The 18,336-nt window shown below is 40.6% G+C and overlaps 1 protein-coding gene across 3 annotated transcripts; it reads right to left on the reverse strand.

Annotated features, from left to right (window-relative positions):
• Window positions 1–5,855: 5,855 nt before the first annotated feature.
• Window positions 5,856–12,816, reverse strand: Pabpn1 (poly(A) binding protein nuclear 1). 3 transcript variants are annotated; one of them, XM_078050330.1, is made up of 7 exons: window positions 12,745–12,816; window positions 10,249–10,363; window positions 9,483–9,550; window positions 9,073–9,179; window positions 7,889–7,976; window positions 7,647–7,798; window positions 5,856–6,770 (listed from the first exon to the last, which is right to left on the reverse strand). In XM_078050330.1, the coding sequence occupies exons 1-7, from the start codon at window positions 12,811–12,813 to the stop codon at window positions 6,731–6,733; spliced, it is 639 nt and encodes a 212-aa protein (XP_077906456.1). In that variant the 5' UTR covers window positions 12,814–12,816; the 3' UTR covers window positions 5,856–6,730. The 3 variants fall into 3 exon arrangements, with proteins under 3 accessions (XP_077906456.1, XP_040130465.2, XP_040130466.1); XM_040274531.2 differs by lacking the exon at window positions 12,745–12,816 and adding an exon at window positions 10,731–11,096; XM_040274532.1 differs by lacking the exon at window positions 12,745–12,816 and adding an exon at window positions 10,513–10,606.
• Window positions 12,817–18,336: the final 5,520 nt, after the last annotated feature.

Genomic DNA, 18,336 nt, shown 5'->3' on the forward strand with positions numbered 1-18,336 from the left:
GCAGATGACACAACTTTATAAAGAGAGACTCTTAAGGAATATATACACACACAAAAAAAACCTGTTAAATAGTTTTCTCTGATAAACAGATGCTAATCCATAGTGGGGGTGGGGAGTTAGGGAAGAATGAAGGAACTTTGGATTCTTCAGAGGGGAGTGAGGGAAAGTGTGGGGCAGTGAGGATGGGAAGGATGGTAGAATAAAACAGACATTCTTACCCTATATACAAGTATGATTATAATCAACACCAAGTACAGCCAAAAGAGAAAGTTATGCTCCGTTTGTGTACAATTTATCAAAATACTGTCATATAACTAATTAGAACAACAACAAAACCTGTAAAATAAGTTTAGCAAGTTTACTGCATTCACAGTATATAAGATGAGCATTAAAAAAAATTACTTGTACTTTTTTTTTCGGGGGGGTAGTACTGGGCTAACTGGGAATTAAACCAAGGACTTTATGCATATTAAACAAGAATTCTACTACTGAGCTACATTGCCAGCCCTTTTATTTTGAGATAGGGTCTTACTAAATTGCCCAGGTTGGTCTCAAACTTGCAATCTCCTGCCTCAGGCTCCCAAGTCACTGGCATTACAGATATGTGCCACCACAAGCAGCTTAACTGTACTTCTGTGCAATAGCAAAAGCAAAAAAGATCTGAAAATGAAATGAAGAATTCCATTTACATTACATAAAAGCAAAATACTTAGGAATTGATTTAATAAAAGAAAAAAATTATCACACACAGTTCAAAGAATGGTTCACACTGGAAGACTTAATATTACTTAACATGGCAATACCCAAAAAAAATAAAACCAAGAAAAGTAACGGGGTTTGGGGGGGTTATGGACATAAAATGGCAATATTCCCTAAACTGCTCTATAGATTCAGCATAACACTATTAAAATTCTGGTTATCTTTTTTTTGCAGAAATTGACCAGCTGATTCTAAAAGCCATATGGAAATATACCCAGAATAGCCAAACATCCCAAGATGATCATAATTGGAAGACTTACACTTCCAAAATTTTAAAACTTATCACAAACATATAAGGAAAACAGGGTGATACTGCCATAGAGACAGATTCAAGGAATACAACTGAAGAGTCCAGATATTTGTCAACTGATGTCTAAAATGGAGGCCAAGACCATTTAATGATGAAAGAATAGTTTTTAACAAATGGTGATAAGACACCTGGATAGCTACCTGCAAAAGAAGGAAGTAGGGCCCTTGGCTCACACCAAACACAAAAATCGATTAAAAGTGCATCAAAGGCCTAAATGTAAGAGCCCAAACTATAAAATTCTTACGAGAAAGCTAAGCACAGTGACACAGGCCTGTCGTCCCAGCTACTTGAGAGGCTGAGGTATAGAGGATTGCTTGAACCTATCAGTTGAAGATCAGGCTGGGCAACATGAGATCTCATCTAAAAATACATCAAACCAAACAAACAACAACAAAAACAAACAAAACCCCTGCAAGAATTCTTAGGAGACAGACATACATTTTTGTGGCTTTTTGTATTTCAGAGGACACTATCAATAAAGTGAAAAAACTCACAAAGGGAGAGAAATACTTGTAAATCACTTATCTAGTAAGGGTCTGGTATTTAGAGTGTATAAAGAAGGCCAGCACAGAGCTTGGTGGTGCATGCCTGTAATCCCAGTGGCTTGGGAGGCTGAGCCAGGAGGATCATGAGTTCAAAGCCAGCCTTGCAGCAGGTAAGGTGCTAAGCAATTCAGTGAGACCCTGTCTCTAAATAAAATACAAAAAAAATACGACTGGGGATATGGATCAGTGGTCGAATGCCCCTGAGTTCAATCCCCGGAACCGCCCCCCCAAAGTTTCTTTATGGGATGATGAAAATGCTCCAAAATTAGGTACTAATAATAGTTTATATTTACTAATAATATATACATTAATATATGCTAAGAATCACTGACCTGTACTTAAAGGCAAATTTTATGGTATGTTTTTTAGAAAATCAGTGGAAGTTTTTTAGTGGGATACAAATCAGAGGTATAACAAATTGACGCCAAGCTTCAATAAATAAAATTTTTTGCTGAGTGGCTCTTTTTTCTGTTACAAGTCTTAGCACCTACAACAGTGATCAGCACTTGCTAAATACTCAATAAAGGTCTATTTGTTTGAATGATTATCAATAAGAATAAAGGGGAAAGAGGCACGGGAAATTAAGAGGGTTGATATTTTAAAATTTGACCGTGACATCCAAAAGATTTCTCATAATCACATATAAAAGCAAGAAAAAATGTTATATTATTGAACAAGTCCAGCAATTTTACTTTCCCTCTGAAGCAGGTAAACATTGAAGATGGTAGGAAAGAGTCTGCACATGTGTTCAATTCTTTTTGTTTTTTCTCCTTTCTACCACACCTCCTTCCTTTTGCTAGCTCAAACTCTTTTATCAGTATATATTACTTGAAGCAAATTTATACTACTAGATATTTGATTAGAGCCACAGATACAGAATCTGTATGGAATTAACATTAAATTTAAATAAAACAAACCTAAGTTGAAAATGCAAAACAAAAACAACAGCAAATGCTTTTCTCTATAGCCAATGTCAGATTAAGCAAATCCTGCCTTAAAATGTACTGGATTAGCTAGGTACATGTTGTGATGGTGCATGCCTGTAATCCCAACTACTCAGGAGACTGAGGCAAGAAGACTGCAAGTTTGAGACCAGCCTGGGCAATTTAGCAACTCTGTCTCTGTCTCAAAATAAAAATAAAAAGGGATGGGGGTTATAGCTCAGTTGTAGAGCACTTGCATAACAGGTGAAAGGCCCTGGGTTCAATCACCAGTACCCCAACAAAAAGTGTTATGTATTAACCAAAGGCCCTCTAAACATCTGACTCTGAGGCTGAGCATGGAAGCACACACGTAAAATACCAGCAACTCTGGAGGCTGAGATAGGAGGATTGAAAATTTGAGGCCAGCCTAGGCAACTTAGTGAACCCCGTTCTCAAATAAAAAAGTAAAAACAGATGCAAAATGTAGCTCAGTGATAAAGTGTTGCTGGATTCAATCAGCAGTACCACAAAAAAAACTGGCCAATCACAGTAGCAGATAACCTTAATCCCAGTGATTCACAAGGCTAAAGTGGGAGGATAACAAGTTGGAGACGAGCCTCAGCAACTTAGTGAGACTCTGTTTCAAAATAAAAAATAAGCCAGGCATGGTGGCACATGCCTGTAAACCCAGCTGCTCAGGAGGCTGAGACAGGAGGATCGTGAGTTCAAAACAGCCTCACCAATGGCAAGGCCCTAAGCAACTAAGTGAGACACTGTCTCTAAAATACAAAATAAAGCTGGAGATGTGACTCAGTCCAGTGCCCCAATTCCCAGTACCAAAAACTAAACAAACAAATAAAGGCTGGGAATGTAGCTCAGTAGTTAAGCACCCCTGGATTCATTCCGCAGTAACATTTTTTTAAATATAGCTCATAAACCCTCACCTTAGACAAGTAGGTTTTCCTAATCTCCCTTATTCTAAAGACTCTTCCCTGCAATCTGAAATCTATTCAGACCGAACCCATTGCTATTCTTCAGTTAACAAGGAGCTTATTATGAGTGATAAACAGCATATAACAAAAATGACAGAGCTTGCTCGAGGATAGCAAATTTCTTTCCACGCTTCCTTTAAAACCCCAAATGAGGATAAAGAAAAAATGAAGAGGCCAAGTAGAGTAGAAAGTCTGATTCCTGTAAGGACAGGAGAGAAAAAAAAGAAAAGACAGGAACCAACAGGTCTAGGACAAAGGGAATACTATTGTATTCCAGGACAGAAAATGCAACCCAAGAGAACATCTTTTGAGCATCTACTAAATGGTAGGTACTGTGAAACATACAAAAGCATAATCTATGCCCTCAAGGAGCTTGCCATCTACTGAAGAAGCAGGAATGTAATTATTTTAATTATAAAATCATTTAAGTGCTAGAGAGAGGAACAATTTGCCCTGAGTACATCAGTGATTCTGACTAAAGAATCAAGAAAAGGTTTTAAATTTTTTTAGTTGTTAATGGATCTTTATTTATATGTGGTGCTGAAGACTCGAACCCAACTGAGCCACAAGCCCAGCCCTCAAGAAAAGTTTTGCTGCTATTATATGGCTTATACTTTGAAGGATGTGTATGATCTTGATAGAGAAGCTGGGATGGTCATAGCAGGCTCAATGCACCAGCAAGAATCATACGTGAACATACAGCAATTCAACTGGAATGCACAACACATTATAAGTAGGCCAGGATGTAGCAGGAAAAACCTAATTAGGATCAAATTCAGAAAGATCTTAGTTTCACACATTTGTAGTTGGAAGTTACTGGTGGCTTCATAGGGCCTTTTTGGCAACAAGGACAAATAAGAGTTGCTTAAGCAATGGAAAATAGAAATGGGGAGGAGAATGGACATCGTACAGAATTGACTGAACACAGAAAATTAAAACCAAAGAATGGCCAAAAACATTTACCCAGGGGCTGGGGTTGTGGCTCAGTGGTAGAGCTCTCGCCTACTACGTGTGCAGCCTGGGTTCAATTCTCAGCACCACATAAACAAATAAAGGCATTATGACTATCTACAACTAAAGTGTATGTGTATAAAATTTATTCTCCAAGATCTTTTAGAGCTAGCCATGTAGTGCCCTCTGGTGGATAGATGACACCTCTCCAGTACTAACAATCAGTTCTTCTTCCAATACTCTTAACACTATCCAGTCCACATAAGTTTCCACAAAATGATCACAACACACTATTCTAGTTGTATCTGAAGACAGACCTGATACGCCTAACTAATCAAACAATAGGAAGTAACATAGTGATCAAATGCTAACTGTGAAGGGAAGGGGGGAAAAGAAGTTTTTCAAGGTGAACACTGACCTGAGAATTCAGAATACAACACAACTTGAGAGGTGAATTAATGCTTCCTGGATATAGAACACATCCATTTCTTTAACCTAGGATTTTTGGAGAAGAGCACCCGGGTCAGAGGTAATCATAAACAAAACATTTGAAGAGACTGGCAAAGTTGAGTATGCACATATTAAATATCAAGATATCCAGTAGGTTAGGTAATGAAAAACCTACAAAGGCTTGCACTAGTAAATGATGTAGTGCCTAACTAAGAATTTAAGACCAATCTGATATTACAATATAAAATGGAGAAACTAATTAAGATGGTCAAGTAACTACCCAACAAAACTTAAGATACAAAAAACTGGGCACACTGGCACACGCCCATAATCCCAGCAACTAGAGGGGCTGAGGCAGAAGGATCAGAAATTCAACACTAGCCTAGTTAAACTGATAAGACCCTGTCTCAAAATAAAATAGGGCTGGGGATATAGTTATGGCAAAATGCACCCAGGTTCAATCTCCCATACTGTGGGGGGATGGGGGGGTCCAGTTATGACCCAAAGTTAGTAGGCTAAACATTAAGTGGTCACTTGCGTAGCTGGAGAAAACAAAAGCTTTGAAGACATCTTTGTTAATTATGCTTTAGCATTTCTTGAGCCCATCCTCAAGCAGACATGAACTAGACCCCAATCTAAGAATATAAGGTATGGGAATGGATTTCATTTGGATGTAAGTTTTATCAGCGCACATACACACTCTTAGATCATTCTAGTCTGGCCATTCTTTTACTATCCAGAAAACCCGTCATTAACTAAATGCAGAATGTTCCTGGTGGTTATAATTTAACTCCTACTCCTTAATTTACAAGTGGCAACTTCCCCTTCACAACACCAGTACTTCCGTAAAGTAAAACTAATAGCCATCTGCAATCTAAGAGAGAACAGGTAGATAAACGATCTTTACAGCCACAAGGCCAAACAATTTTTATTTTCAAAAACAACTTTATTCATGACACATATTTAAAAAAAATTCCCACCCCCTGGAAATGAGCTAAAAAAATAAACAAAATCCACCTCCCACCTCCCTGTTCCCACTTCCTCCCATTCCCTCCAAATAAAAGGGAAAAAAAGGCAAAGGAAAAAAAACAAAACAAAACAAAAAAACTGAAAAACAAAAAACACCCCAAAACCCCCCAAAACAAGGTAGTGCATTTCCCCAGGGGGAAGGGGAATTTACACTGGAGCCGCTGGGAGCGGAACGGAGATCTTCCGGCTACAGAAACCTGCAAAGAAAGACACTCAAAACAGAAAAAGAAACACAAAAGGAAACAAAATAGATCACCAGGCAATCTGGAGGGGCAGGGAGCCGGAAAGAGGGTGGGGTGGGTGGTAGACCTGGCAGGACAGGAGCAGGCAGGCAGGGACTGTGAAAGGCAGGGAGAAGATGGAGGGAAGGTAACAAGCAGAACAGTTTGGTGTCCTTCCAGAGCCCTGGGTAAAAAAAAAACCCTCCTACCACCCATGCCCACCTACCCTTGAGCAGCCCCCAAGGGGGTGAAGTGGGGCAGGGAAACATGGGGAACAGCTTGCGCAGTTGAGAAGTGTCCATGGCGAATCCCCAGAGTGAATGAGCAGCCCCCTGCCCCACTCCCTGGGCCTTCCCCTACTCCCCAAAGCAGGTCCCTCCTCAGCAGTTAGTTATGGGATTCTCCCCCCTTCCACAGTATATCTTTTTTTTAAAAAATATTTTTTTTCCATCAAGGTCATCTTCTGTTTTTCTTTTTTTTTTTTTAATTCTTTTTTTTTTTTCCTTCTTTCCTCTTTTTTTCCTCTCTCTCCTCCTAATACACACTTTTTTTAGTAAGGGGAATACCATGATGTCGCTCTAGCCCGGCCCCTGGAAGAAAGAAGGAGAGTTAGGTGTTAACATGATCACTAAATAGTTCAGTATAAGCCCCTCCCCGTGGGCCCTTGCCCCAGTTACTGTGAAGGGAAGGGGGGAAAAGAAGTTTTTCAAGCATCCTAAAACTGACTCCACAATCCCAGAATCAGAGAAACACCTGGCAAATAGGGGGCTAAAAGGGCATTAATGGAATACTTTGCCAAACAGCAGCAATAAAGAAGTGCATCTGAGATAAAGGAGTAAGAAAAAAGGACCCATTGTTTATCCAGTTTTCAGTTCTCCACAGTTCTCAAACCCTATCTTATGAAAAGTCAAGGCTTATATGTGTGACCTATTTAGAGAGACAAAAGTAAAAAGCAAAGCCACAACTTGGGTACCACATTGGGCCTATGAGAAAGTTAACCTCAAAAAAGACTAGGTCCATTAACTAATTAAGTATCTCAAAACCCTCCCACATGGCTATGGGAGAATTCAACTAGCCTCTGGTATCCTTCCAAAGAAGGTTCAAACTTTTACCCCTCCCTAACTCTGGGAATAGTAGCAATGTCCAAGCAGTGCTTTTCACTGTCTTGAGACCCTGTTCTTCTTAACTTTCAATGTCACCTTCTACCAAGCGGGGGAAAAAAAGGTTGGAGGGGGAAAGCATCTCGCAGAATAGATCAGCACTTATCACCAATTTCTGCTCCAAAGATGATGAGACTGGCCTCCTGACCTGGCCTACAACTACCTTCCTCACCCTGCACAGGCAGGAGACCAAGTCCCTGGAGACCAAGGGGGAGGGAAAGGGAGGGTCGGTCCTCAGATCAGGAGAGAATGAAGCATACAGGGCTCATGGGAGGCTGGGAAGAGGAGCAGCCCATCTATCCTGACCTGTAGACGCGACCCCGGGGCCTGCTGTTAAAACCACTGTAGAATCGAGAGCGGGAACTGTTGTAGTTGGTAGTCCGAGCACGGTAGCGGGCACGTGGGAAACCCCGGTCTGTTGTACTGATGCCTGGTCTGTTGGTTCGTTTTGGGATCACCTGAGCAGAAAGAATACACAACAGAAAGCCTTAGAGTCAACTGGAGAGAGTTAGTTTATATATAACCAGAACAAAGGGCACAGGCCTTACCTTGATTTGTCTTCCTCTAAATAAGGACTCATCTAAGGCCAGGGAAGTCCTCACTGACTCTTTGTCGGAGAACTCTATATATGCAAACCTGAAAAGAATAATTGTCATATTTTTATCTGAGTTTACAATATTTCATAGGTTATTTGTTAGGAGTGTAATGTGTTTACATTTTTAATTAGCTGATTTTTAAATGAAAGGTTTTAATAAAAATTTCCAGCTATTCTTGGAAAAATCATTAAACAGACAACATGTTTAGCCATGTGCGAGGCCCTGAGTTTAATCCCCAGCACCACAAAAAGACCAAGATTTCTATATGCTGGGGTCAACTACAAGCTTCTAGTTCTTCATCGTGCCCACACCTAGGCTTTAATTTTATCATCTGTCTGGCCCCTGAAGGTATTTTATGTGTAACCCAGTACATTATCAAGTTTAATGACACATTAGAAGGCAAAGACCTCAATATTTTTATTTTTGCTGGGGATTGAATCCATGACCTTGTGCATGCAAGGCAAGCACTCTACCAACAAAGCTATACCCCAGCCCTTTTTTCTTTTCTTTTACATTCATTTTTTAGATTTAGCTTGACCCAATCTATTTTGTATTTATGTGGTGCTAAGGATCAAAACCAGTACCCCTCATGCATACTAGGTGAGCACTCTACCACTGAGCCACAACCCCAGCCCCTCTTCTGTTTGTGTTTGTGTGTGTGTGTGTGTGTGTGTGTGTGTGTGGTGGTGGTGGTGCTGCTGCTGCCGGGAATTGAACTCAGGGCTTTATGCATGCTAGGGAAGTACTCTACCAACTAAGCTATATCCCCAACCCCCAAGACCATTTTTTTAAAACATCAAGTAATTACCAACCAATGTAAAACATAAATTATCGGTGGGAGTGTAGCTCAGTGATAGAACACATGCTTTGCATGCACAAGGCCCTGGGTTCAATCCCAGTGCTGCAAAACAAAAAACTACACACATGTAGATGTGGGGAGACATCTACTTTTAAATTCTGATTAAAATTATCTTGAGCTGGGGTTGTGGCTCAATGGTAGAGTGCTTGCCTGGCACATGTGAGGCACTGGGTTTGATTCTCAGCACCACATAAAAAAATAAAATGAAATAAATGTACTGTGTCTCCAACTAAAAAATATTCTTCAGAAAATTATCTCAATTTATTCCCCTACTTACCCTTTGGGATGGCCACTAAATTTGTCACAGAGTATGGTAACACGATTGACTGAACCACAGCCATGAAAGTGAGCTTCCAGCTCTTCTGCTGTTGCACCATAGTCTACCTAAAGAGAAGGGATATTTCACATATACTGAGCAAACTCTTTTCTCAACAGGTACCCTGCCTGGCCTTTGGTATGGGCCATCTCTATAACCCACAGCACATCAAATATGGTTCTCTAAGGAACTAAACTTTTTCTTCCATTCCCAGTCTTTGTTGATTACTCCATCACTTTTTACCTCCCCCCAAACCTCCCTCTACCACTTTTAAAATTGCCAACTTATACTGTCGATCTTCCTTTCAAGATTATTAAATAATTGCCCAAAACAAGAATGTCCCCAATCTCAATCAGAATCCCAATACATACATTGCCAACATAAATGGAACGGGCATCAGCCTCCATCTTCTCTTCAATAGACATGATCACTGGGCCAGCTATAGACAAAAATAATTCAAAAAAGAAGTAGATTTTCTATTGAACCAATATATGCACTTCCACCACCATCGCCACCCTATCATTTCAGCAAAGACAAAGACCTTGTTCAGTTCTGTTCCCTCTTGTACCCATTACCTAGATCAGTGCCTAGCACACAATATGTTCTCACTAAATATTAAGGAATAAATGAAATACATCCTTAACAATCAGAGAAGAGTGTAAGAATACTCCACTCCCAAATCAAGCGCCTATGAAGAGCTTTGTTAAAATGCCTTGAAGACCAAACAAAATTAAGTGGGCTGAGACTCGACATTTCTGGATTAAAGAGGCCCCCAGCAGCCTACCCACTTCTCTTAAGAGTCCTAACTAAAGGATCTCCAACTGAAAAAAAAAAATTAGACTTGAAGGTCACATGCCAGCTGGCAATCTCCAGCCGGGTAGAGGCAGGCTAAGAACAAAGAGAAACACATTTATAACCGAAACAAAGGGAGACACAAGACTACAACTACCAAAACATAGGTTATGTCTCACAAAGGTCAACGGAACACACAATGGACTATGACCGCAGCAACTGCCCAGTAATTGCTCAAACAAGCAGCTCCAGGATCCGGAGCATCTAATGCCACATTCCCCGCGCTCCCCACAACCATTCCAACCCGAAGACCCAGGCTGCGCGTGCAACCGCCGGTTTACTCACCATTGCCTGGAGGTGGACTCATATTCATCTGCTTCTCTACCTCGTTCTGTAGTTCCTTCAGCTTTTCAGCTTCTTCCTCCATCTCCCTGACTCGAGCTTTGATAGCTTCAAGCTCCTACAATGAATGGGGAGGGCATGCAAAAGAGCTTAAGAGGAACCAACGCAGGGGCTGTGCCGTGCTCTCGATAGGCGCGCGGCCCCAGCCATGCTCGGCCATTTCCCTCGCCCCACGCGAGGGTCGTGATGAAAAGAAAAGCAAGTTACCTTCTCTGGAACAATCTTAAACACCCATGACGCCCAAATCAACACTGCCGGGCCCCTTGCGACGATCCAGGACCCGTCCCCCGCCCGGCCCCAGCCACGTTATTCCCCGCCCAACCCCACCCCCAGCCTGCCTCCCGCTCGCTCGCCCGAGCTCTGGGCCTCCCATGACCCAGCCGGTCGGCTGCTGCCAGCCTGCTCGCTCGCCCTCCTTCCCTCACCGGGTCCTCAATGGCGCCGTCCCCCGGGTCACCCTCGACTAGTCCCGGTTCTTCCTCCTCCTCCTGGCTGCCGGGGGCTCCCGAACCAGGCCCAGGGCCCGGAGCTCCCGGGGGGGCGCGGGGCCGGGGCGGCTCCTCTTCGGGCTCGGGCTCCGGCTCGGGCTCCAGCAGCAGCTCCCCAGGCTCCAGTTCCTCAGACTCCAGGCCGTTCCCGTAGTCCCCTGCGCCCCCCGGGGCCCCCTCCCCGGCCTCCCCACCGGCCCCGGGCACAAGATGGCGCCGCCGCCCCGGCCCGGAGCCCCGACCGCCCGCAGCCCCCGCTGCTGCTGCCGCCGCCGCCGCCGCCGCCATCGCCGCTCAGACTGGGGCCCGCCGCCCAGCGATTGGAGAACTGCGCGGGCCTCGCGGAGGATTCATTAGTCAAGCAACCTGCCCGTCACTCCAAGCTAGCACTCCATTGGGGAGTATCAGTTGGCAATCAAATAAGACCCCACCTCTTAGGCGGGGCACTGTACCAAATTCTCAAATCCCGGTAGGGGAAACCTCTCTGTCAATCAACATTCGTCCCACCTCCTCTCGAGGCCTTAGGTAACAATACTGCCACGCTGTGACGACATTCCTGCTTCTCCCCCGCCTACGGGAGGGCCCGCGAAGTATAGGACGTTCTGTGATTGGTCTCTGATTAAGATCACTGGAAAGGACCAATCTTCCGATCGCCTCACAGCAGTAGCCCGGTCTCAGATGCCGATTGGCTTGCGAGATTCGAAGAGCTGACACCCGTAGCGTGACAGGTGAACCTTGCCCCCGAAAGGGCTGTCGGACTTCAAGCTAGATCACATGACTAGTCAGTCCTTAGGGAGCCGCCATCTTGACATTACTGCCGACACCGGTGAGCGTTGGAAGGCAGAGGCCCCATACAGGGTAGACATTTCTGGAAGTTCCGACCAAGCACCAGTAGGTGGGATGCTGCCGGAATTAGAGGTTCTGAATGGGGCATTCTAAGGGGGAATTTTTCCAACTTCAGAGTTATTGGCACCACCATCCATTAAGTCTCCCAAACCACAAAGAATGTAAGAATCCTTACTCAGACCTACCAGTTCATAGACCTCTTTTCCAGGACCCTCGCGCTGCCTAGTTTCAGCCTATTCTCTATCCTAGCCTGTTGCAGCCGCTACTGGGTTCTCCCAGCTTTCAATATCCGTCCAATCCTAACCGCTACCAGACTGGCTTCCCTTGCCTGTCAGGTAAAGTCTCAAAATTCCTTACAGTGATCTTAAGACACCCCAAGACCTACTATACGAATTTTGTTGCCAAACTCCTTTCTATGGGTGTGCCTGGCATCCAGACTGTTGTATACGTAGTCTTTCCTCAACCAAGTCTGTACAACCCTCCCCATCTCTTACAGCGGCCTTTCTGGTCCGGAGACCAATGGGCCTACCTCCTCAGTAACTTAACTGTTCCGTACTGAATTTCCTAAATAGGTGGTGAGTACCTGCAGATAAGAGACTGAATCTTATTTATGTTTGTATCTCCACTGCAGGATTAATAATACTGGGTATTTGTTGATTGTACGTGTTAATAATACTGGGTATTTGTTGATTGAGAGATGCATTGCTAGGGGATCTAGGTGCCACCTCTTCATCTTTTGCAATTTCCCAGGCTCCAAGTCCCCTTTTAAGCCCCAGAGGAATTTCTTGGGGCAGGTTCCCACCACACTGCTGCACCCTAAGATATCAATAAAACCTGGCCTGGAGAAGGCAAGGTTTCCACATTTGAGTAGCAATCCTACACACTTATTAAAATGTAAAGAATGGTGGTGCTAAGTTTACAAGAATTTTTTTATAGGGAGACCAAAACTACAGGCAGGTTTGAAAGTCAGGTTCACATGAACCCAACCCAAAAGTTAAACAAATATGATTGGAACATCAGAATCTGGACAAGAGAAGATCCAAAAAGAAAGAAGTACTCATCATACCCCTTTTTCCATGGCCCACTTTTTCTCCCAATTCCTTACCTCAGGAACTGAGTTACTTTGAGCAGAATCACAGTCACTTAAATTTCTTGTGCATTTTTCATCAGCCATCTCAGCTTCAGTGATCGAGGAATACTAAAGTTGAGCACGAAAGACAAGCTCTAAATGAGTTCTCTGGAAGGAGGAGTGTCTTTTATACTGATCCTAACCTAATCCAATTCTGAGTGCTTCACTATTGCATAATTTAAGCAAGACTACTAAGGAAAATGGGATTTTTTTCAAAATGCCTTTGAATCCTGTTTTTGTTAAGTACTTGATTTTGTAGCAGGCACTATTCTTTGTATAATCTCATTGAATTCTCACAATTCTATGAAATGTAAATATTTCCACAAACAATAACCTTTCTAAGTAAAGAAGAAAAAGGGCTGAAGAAGTAAAGTAACTTGTCAGTGTCATAAAGCTAATTAATAGTGTGCAGGGAACTCGAAATCAGCTTTCAAAGCTTAGATCAAAATTAATGCCAGCAGAGCAAGATGGTGTACGCCTATAATCCCATAGTGCACACCTATAATCCCATAATACACGCCTATAGTCACAGCAGCTCAGGAGGCTGAAGCAGGAGGATCTTGAGTTCAAAGCCAGCCTCAGCAATTTAGCGAGGCCCTAAGCAACTTAGTGAGACCCTGTCTCTAAATAAAATACAAAATAGGGCTGGGGATGTGTTTCAGTGGTTGTTGAATGCCCCTGAGTACAATCCCCGGTACCAAACAAACAAACAAAAAACTAAAAAGGGGGCTCAAGCGGTAGCGCGCTAGCCTGGCATGCATGCGGCCCAGGTTCAATCCTCAGCACCACATACCAACAAAGATGTTGCGTCCGCCGAAAACTAAAAAATAAATATTAAAAAGTTCAAAAAATAAATAAATAAATAAAAAATAATGCCAAACACTGTGGTGTACTCCTGTAATCCCAGAGGCACAGGAGGATCTCAAATTCAAGCCCAGCCTGATCAGCCTAGTGAGGAATTTAGGGAGACCCTATCTCAAAAAAAAAAAAAAAGTACTGGGAATATAGCTCAGTGGTAAGCACTGCTGAATTCAATCCCCAGTAACAACTAAACAAAACAAAAAACTACTATGTCTGATTTAATACAAAAAATTAGATTGATATTATATTGAAAACTGGAAAAGGTATAAATCCCAATAATGCTTAAATTAAGCATTATTACATAATTATTACATAATTATATCCAAAGATTATTTTGTTTCTAATAAAAGGTCTGTACGTGTGTAACATGCAAAATGATGTCAGGTCAAAGTAGTAGAAGATAAAATTGTATATAAACTATGATTACAAGTGTATGTATATCTGAAAGTTTTAAAAATTACAATTAAAAAAAACTTCAACATGGGAGAAAAAGAAACAAAAACCAATGCCATCTTTTGATTCTTTATCAATATGCAAGAAAAACTTTAATAAATATTGAGATTTGCCTGGTGTGATAGCACATGCCTATAATTCCAGCAATTTGGGAGGCCAAGACAGGAAGATCAAGTTTGAGGCCAGCCTCAGCCACTTAGTGAGACTCTCGGCAATTAGTGAGACTCTGTCTCAAAATATAAAAAGGGCTGGGGATGAGGGCTGGGATTGTAGTTCAGCGGTAGAGCATTTTCCTAGCATGTGTTAGACCCTGGGTTCGATCCTCAGCAACACATAAAAACAAACAAATAAATAAATAAAATAAAGGTATTGTGTCCAACTACAACTAGAAATAAATATTAAAAAAGAAAGAAAGAAAGAAGGGCTGGGGATGTGGCTCAAGCGGTAGCGCGCTTGCCTGGCATGCGAGCGGCCCAGGTTGGATCCTCAGCACCACATACCAACAAAGATGTTGTGTCCGCCGAGAACTAAAAAATAAATATTAAAAAAAATTCTCTCTATCTCTCTCTCTCCTCTCTCACTCTCTCTTTATTAAAAAAAAAAAGAAAGAAAAGGCTGGTGATGTAGCTCGGTGATAAAGTGCCCCTGAAGCCCCAGCACCAAAAAACAAACAAACAAACAAACACAAATTAAGATTCTTAACCCACAATTCTATTCATTTTCTTTTCTTTTTTGGTACCAGGGATTGAACCCAGGGGTGCTTAATCACTAGGCCAAATCCCCAGCCCTTTTTATTTTTTATTTATAGACAGAGTCTCACTGAATTGCTTAGGAACTCACTAAGTTGCTGAGGCTAGCTTTGAACTTGTGATCTTCCTGCCTCAGCCTCCCAAGCCACTGGGATTACAGGCATGTACCACCACACTGGCACATAATTCTACTTCTTATAATTGGTTCTTAAGACGTAATCAAAAGGTGAATAAACAATTGTGAATTGTTATGGTATGGATATGAGGTGTCCTCCCAAAAGCTCTGTGGTAGGCAATGTAGGAATGTTCAGAGGTGAAATGATTAGATCATGAAAACTAACTTCATCAGTAGAGTAATCATTTGATGAATAAATAATTTAAATGGACCACTGAGTGGTAACTATAGGCAGTGGGGTGTGGCTAAAGGAAATAGGTCACTTGGGGTTTGAGACTGTGAGTCCAAAATAACCTTTTTCTCTTCTCAGTTGTTTTTGTTTGATATTTTGGTCAAAGCAAAAGGAAAAACTGATTAACATATGAACAAAGATGTTTATCAGAGTAAAAAAAAAAACATAAAAAAATAAACCACTTAAAATGTCCTAGTGGGAATAAAATTATTATACACACATATATGTAATTTTATATAGTCATTAGGACTTGAAAATGTTTTAATGACAAGGAAAAATGCTTGCAATATAATAGTAAGCAGAATTATATACAAAATTATATGTGCAGTATGATCACAAAACCACAGATAAGACACTGGAAAGAAATAAACCAAAATGTTAGTAGTACTTCTCTCTGGTAGTAGAATTATGATTAATTTTCTTCGGGTTTTTTTTTTTTTTGGTACCAGGGATTGAACCCAGCAGCACTCACCCACTGAGCCACATGCCCAGCTCTTTTCTTCATTTATTTTGAGATGAGGTCTTGCTAAGTTGCTTAGAGCCTTGTTCAGTTGCTGCGGCTGTCTTTGAATTTGTGACTTTCCTGCCACTAGGATTATATGCATGCATCGCCACACCCAGCTAATTTTCTGCTTTATAATTTTCCGTTATGATTTTTCAAAATTAACACATAATTTTAAAAAATTGCTCCAACTTGCACACTTTTTCTAATAAGCATGATTACTTTATCAAAGAAACAAACACAATGAAAAGGATATTTGAGGGCTGGGGTTGTGGCTCAATGGTAGAGTGCTTGCCTAGCATGTGTGAGGCACTGGGTTCAATTCTCAGCACCACCTATAAATAAATGTATAAAATAAAGGTCCATCAACAACTAAAAACATGTATATGAAAAAATCAATTTAAAAAAAGGATATTTGACTGTGATTTCTCTTTCCCTATGAGATTGTAAGTGGTAAAAGGGATATCTTAATTATATTTGTATTCCCTTTGCCTATCATTCTGTACTCTATAAATGTTAATGAATGAACCTATTTAATATTTTGCCTCATGTTGATGAAGAGACTATCAAGGAGTTTTTCTCTGAAATAAATTTTTAAGAATTCATATGTAATGTTAAGAGTTTCATCATTATGAGCATTCTTCTCCTTAAGTTATAAGCTATAAATAAAGGATGATAGTTTTGGAAAAGCTGAAATTCCAGTGCCCCATCCAGAAGAGGGGGAAAAAAAATGTGTTAATAGAAGGAGAGGTCAGTGGAGTTGAGAAAAGGATAATTAAGTGGTAAAAATGGGTGAAGATATCTCTAGTTCTGTTCAAAAGGGAAAAGTTTTGTCAGTAGATAACATACATATTTGGTTTCTGGGTAGTTTCATACCTACTTTTAATATTTGCTTTGAAATTTTCACAGACTATAATAATCTATGATCTAGAATAACATTGTTTAATATGGTAGTCACTAGTCATGTGGCTGTGGAGCAATTGAAATGTGTAGTCTCACGTGAGATGTGCTGAAAATGTAAACTACACCAAAATATTATAACTCTGTATGAAAAAGAGTATATGAAATAACTTATTAATATTTATTTAATATTAATATTGGAATTATAATATTTTTAATACATGGGCTAAATAAAATTCTATTACAATTAGTTTTACCTGTTTCTTTTTTGTAGTTTTAATGATGTTTATAGATCACAGAAAACTACATCTGTGGCTTGTATCTTATTTCTGTTGGACATTGCTAACAGAACTTTGAAACCTTTATTTTTACTTACCTCTCTTTTATAGCAGATCCCAATTATCTTCTACCATGGTCTGGTCTTCATATATCAACTCCCTAGCTCTGTCCTTGATAGTAGGGGACTGTCCATTTAAATGTGAAGGAACCTATGCAGGACTGCTTAATTTCCATTCTGACTGGTTAATTTTTTAAAAACTTTGTAACTGAAATACTAGCTTTAATGCACCATACCAGATATGTGTATGTTCATCATCAAAACATCAGAAAATACTGATAGCAAAAAGAACAAAAATCACTCATAAAATCTGCCACCCAAAGATAATCACTACTGATATCTTCACATATACTCTTCCTAAAATGTTCAAACTATAAATACAAAGAGGCACATACATACACATATATTTTTCCAAAATGGGATCAGTGGGCTAGGGCTATAACTCAGCTGGTAGAATGCTTGCCTCGCATGCACAAGGCCCTGGGTTCAATCCCCAGCACTACAAAAAAAAAAAAAAAAGAAAGAAAAAAAAAAAAGGATCATATCATATGATGTTATTTTCTAACAGATAGTCTTTATTTATTTTTTTTTTTAAGTGGTGCTGAGGATCAAACCCAACACCTTGCACATGCTAGGCAAATGCTCTACCACTGAACCACAACCCCAGTCCACAGATATTCTTTTTTATGCAATAAAATACAGAAACATCTTTCCATTTCAATAATATATTTCTCTAATTTTATTTTTCATGTTTTTACTTAAAAAATCATCCCTTTAGAAAATAGGGGCTTGTCTGACCACTCTTTAAAATTAAAATCTAGCTAGGCCCAGTGGCACACACCTATAATCGCAGCTATTCAGAGGCTGAGGCAAGAGGATTGCAAGTCTGAGGACAGACTGGGTAACCTAGTGAGACTCTGTTTCAAAATAAAAAATAAAAAGAATTACGGAGGTAGCTCAATGGTAAAGTGCCTCTGGGTTTAATCTCTAGTATTTTAATTTCTAAATTAATTAAGATTGAAATTTTATTAATTAAAATGTAAAAATATCTACAAACATATTTCCATCATCCTTCAATTATTTTTCTTTATAGAATTGATTTTGTTCATTTTTGATTCCTTCCCTAGAATGTTAGCAACATGCAGGTAGAGATCTGAGTCTGTCTGTTCACTTTACCTCAGTGCCTAGAACTGTGCTTCCCACACAGAAGGTGCTTAAACATTTGCTCTGTGTGAATGAATGATGAATGAAAAAAACAACTGCATAGCACTCTATTATGTTTTCTGGTTGAGTTTTAAAAGTTAATATATTTATATATTTCACCTATGTTCACATTTAAGGCAGTCTTTTAAGTTTTCA

The sequence above is a fragment of the Ictidomys tridecemlineatus genome, chromosome 5, assembly GCF_052094955.1.
Source record: "Ictidomys tridecemlineatus isolate mIctTri1 chromosome 5, mIctTri1.hap1, whole genome shotgun sequence".
Taxonomy (NCBI): Eukaryota; Metazoa; Chordata; class Mammalia; order Rodentia; family Sciuridae; genus Ictidomys; species Ictidomys tridecemlineatus.

Excerpts from the sequence above, each read along its gene's own strand:
- Pabpn1 (XM_040274531.2), bottom strand. The coding sequence starts at position 11,081 with ATGGCGGCGGCGGCGGCGGCGGCAGCAGCAGCGGGGGCTGCGGGCGGT. Across the intron at positions 10,364-10,730 it reads ACGGCGCCATTGAGGACCCG|GAGCTTGAAGCTATCAAAGC; the intron begins GTGAGGGAAGGA and ends CATTCATTGTAG. Across the intron at positions 6,771-7,646 it reads CCCCGGGGTCGCGTCTACAG|GGGCCGGGCTAGAGCGACAT; the intron begins GTCAGGATAGAT and ends TCTTTCTTCCAG.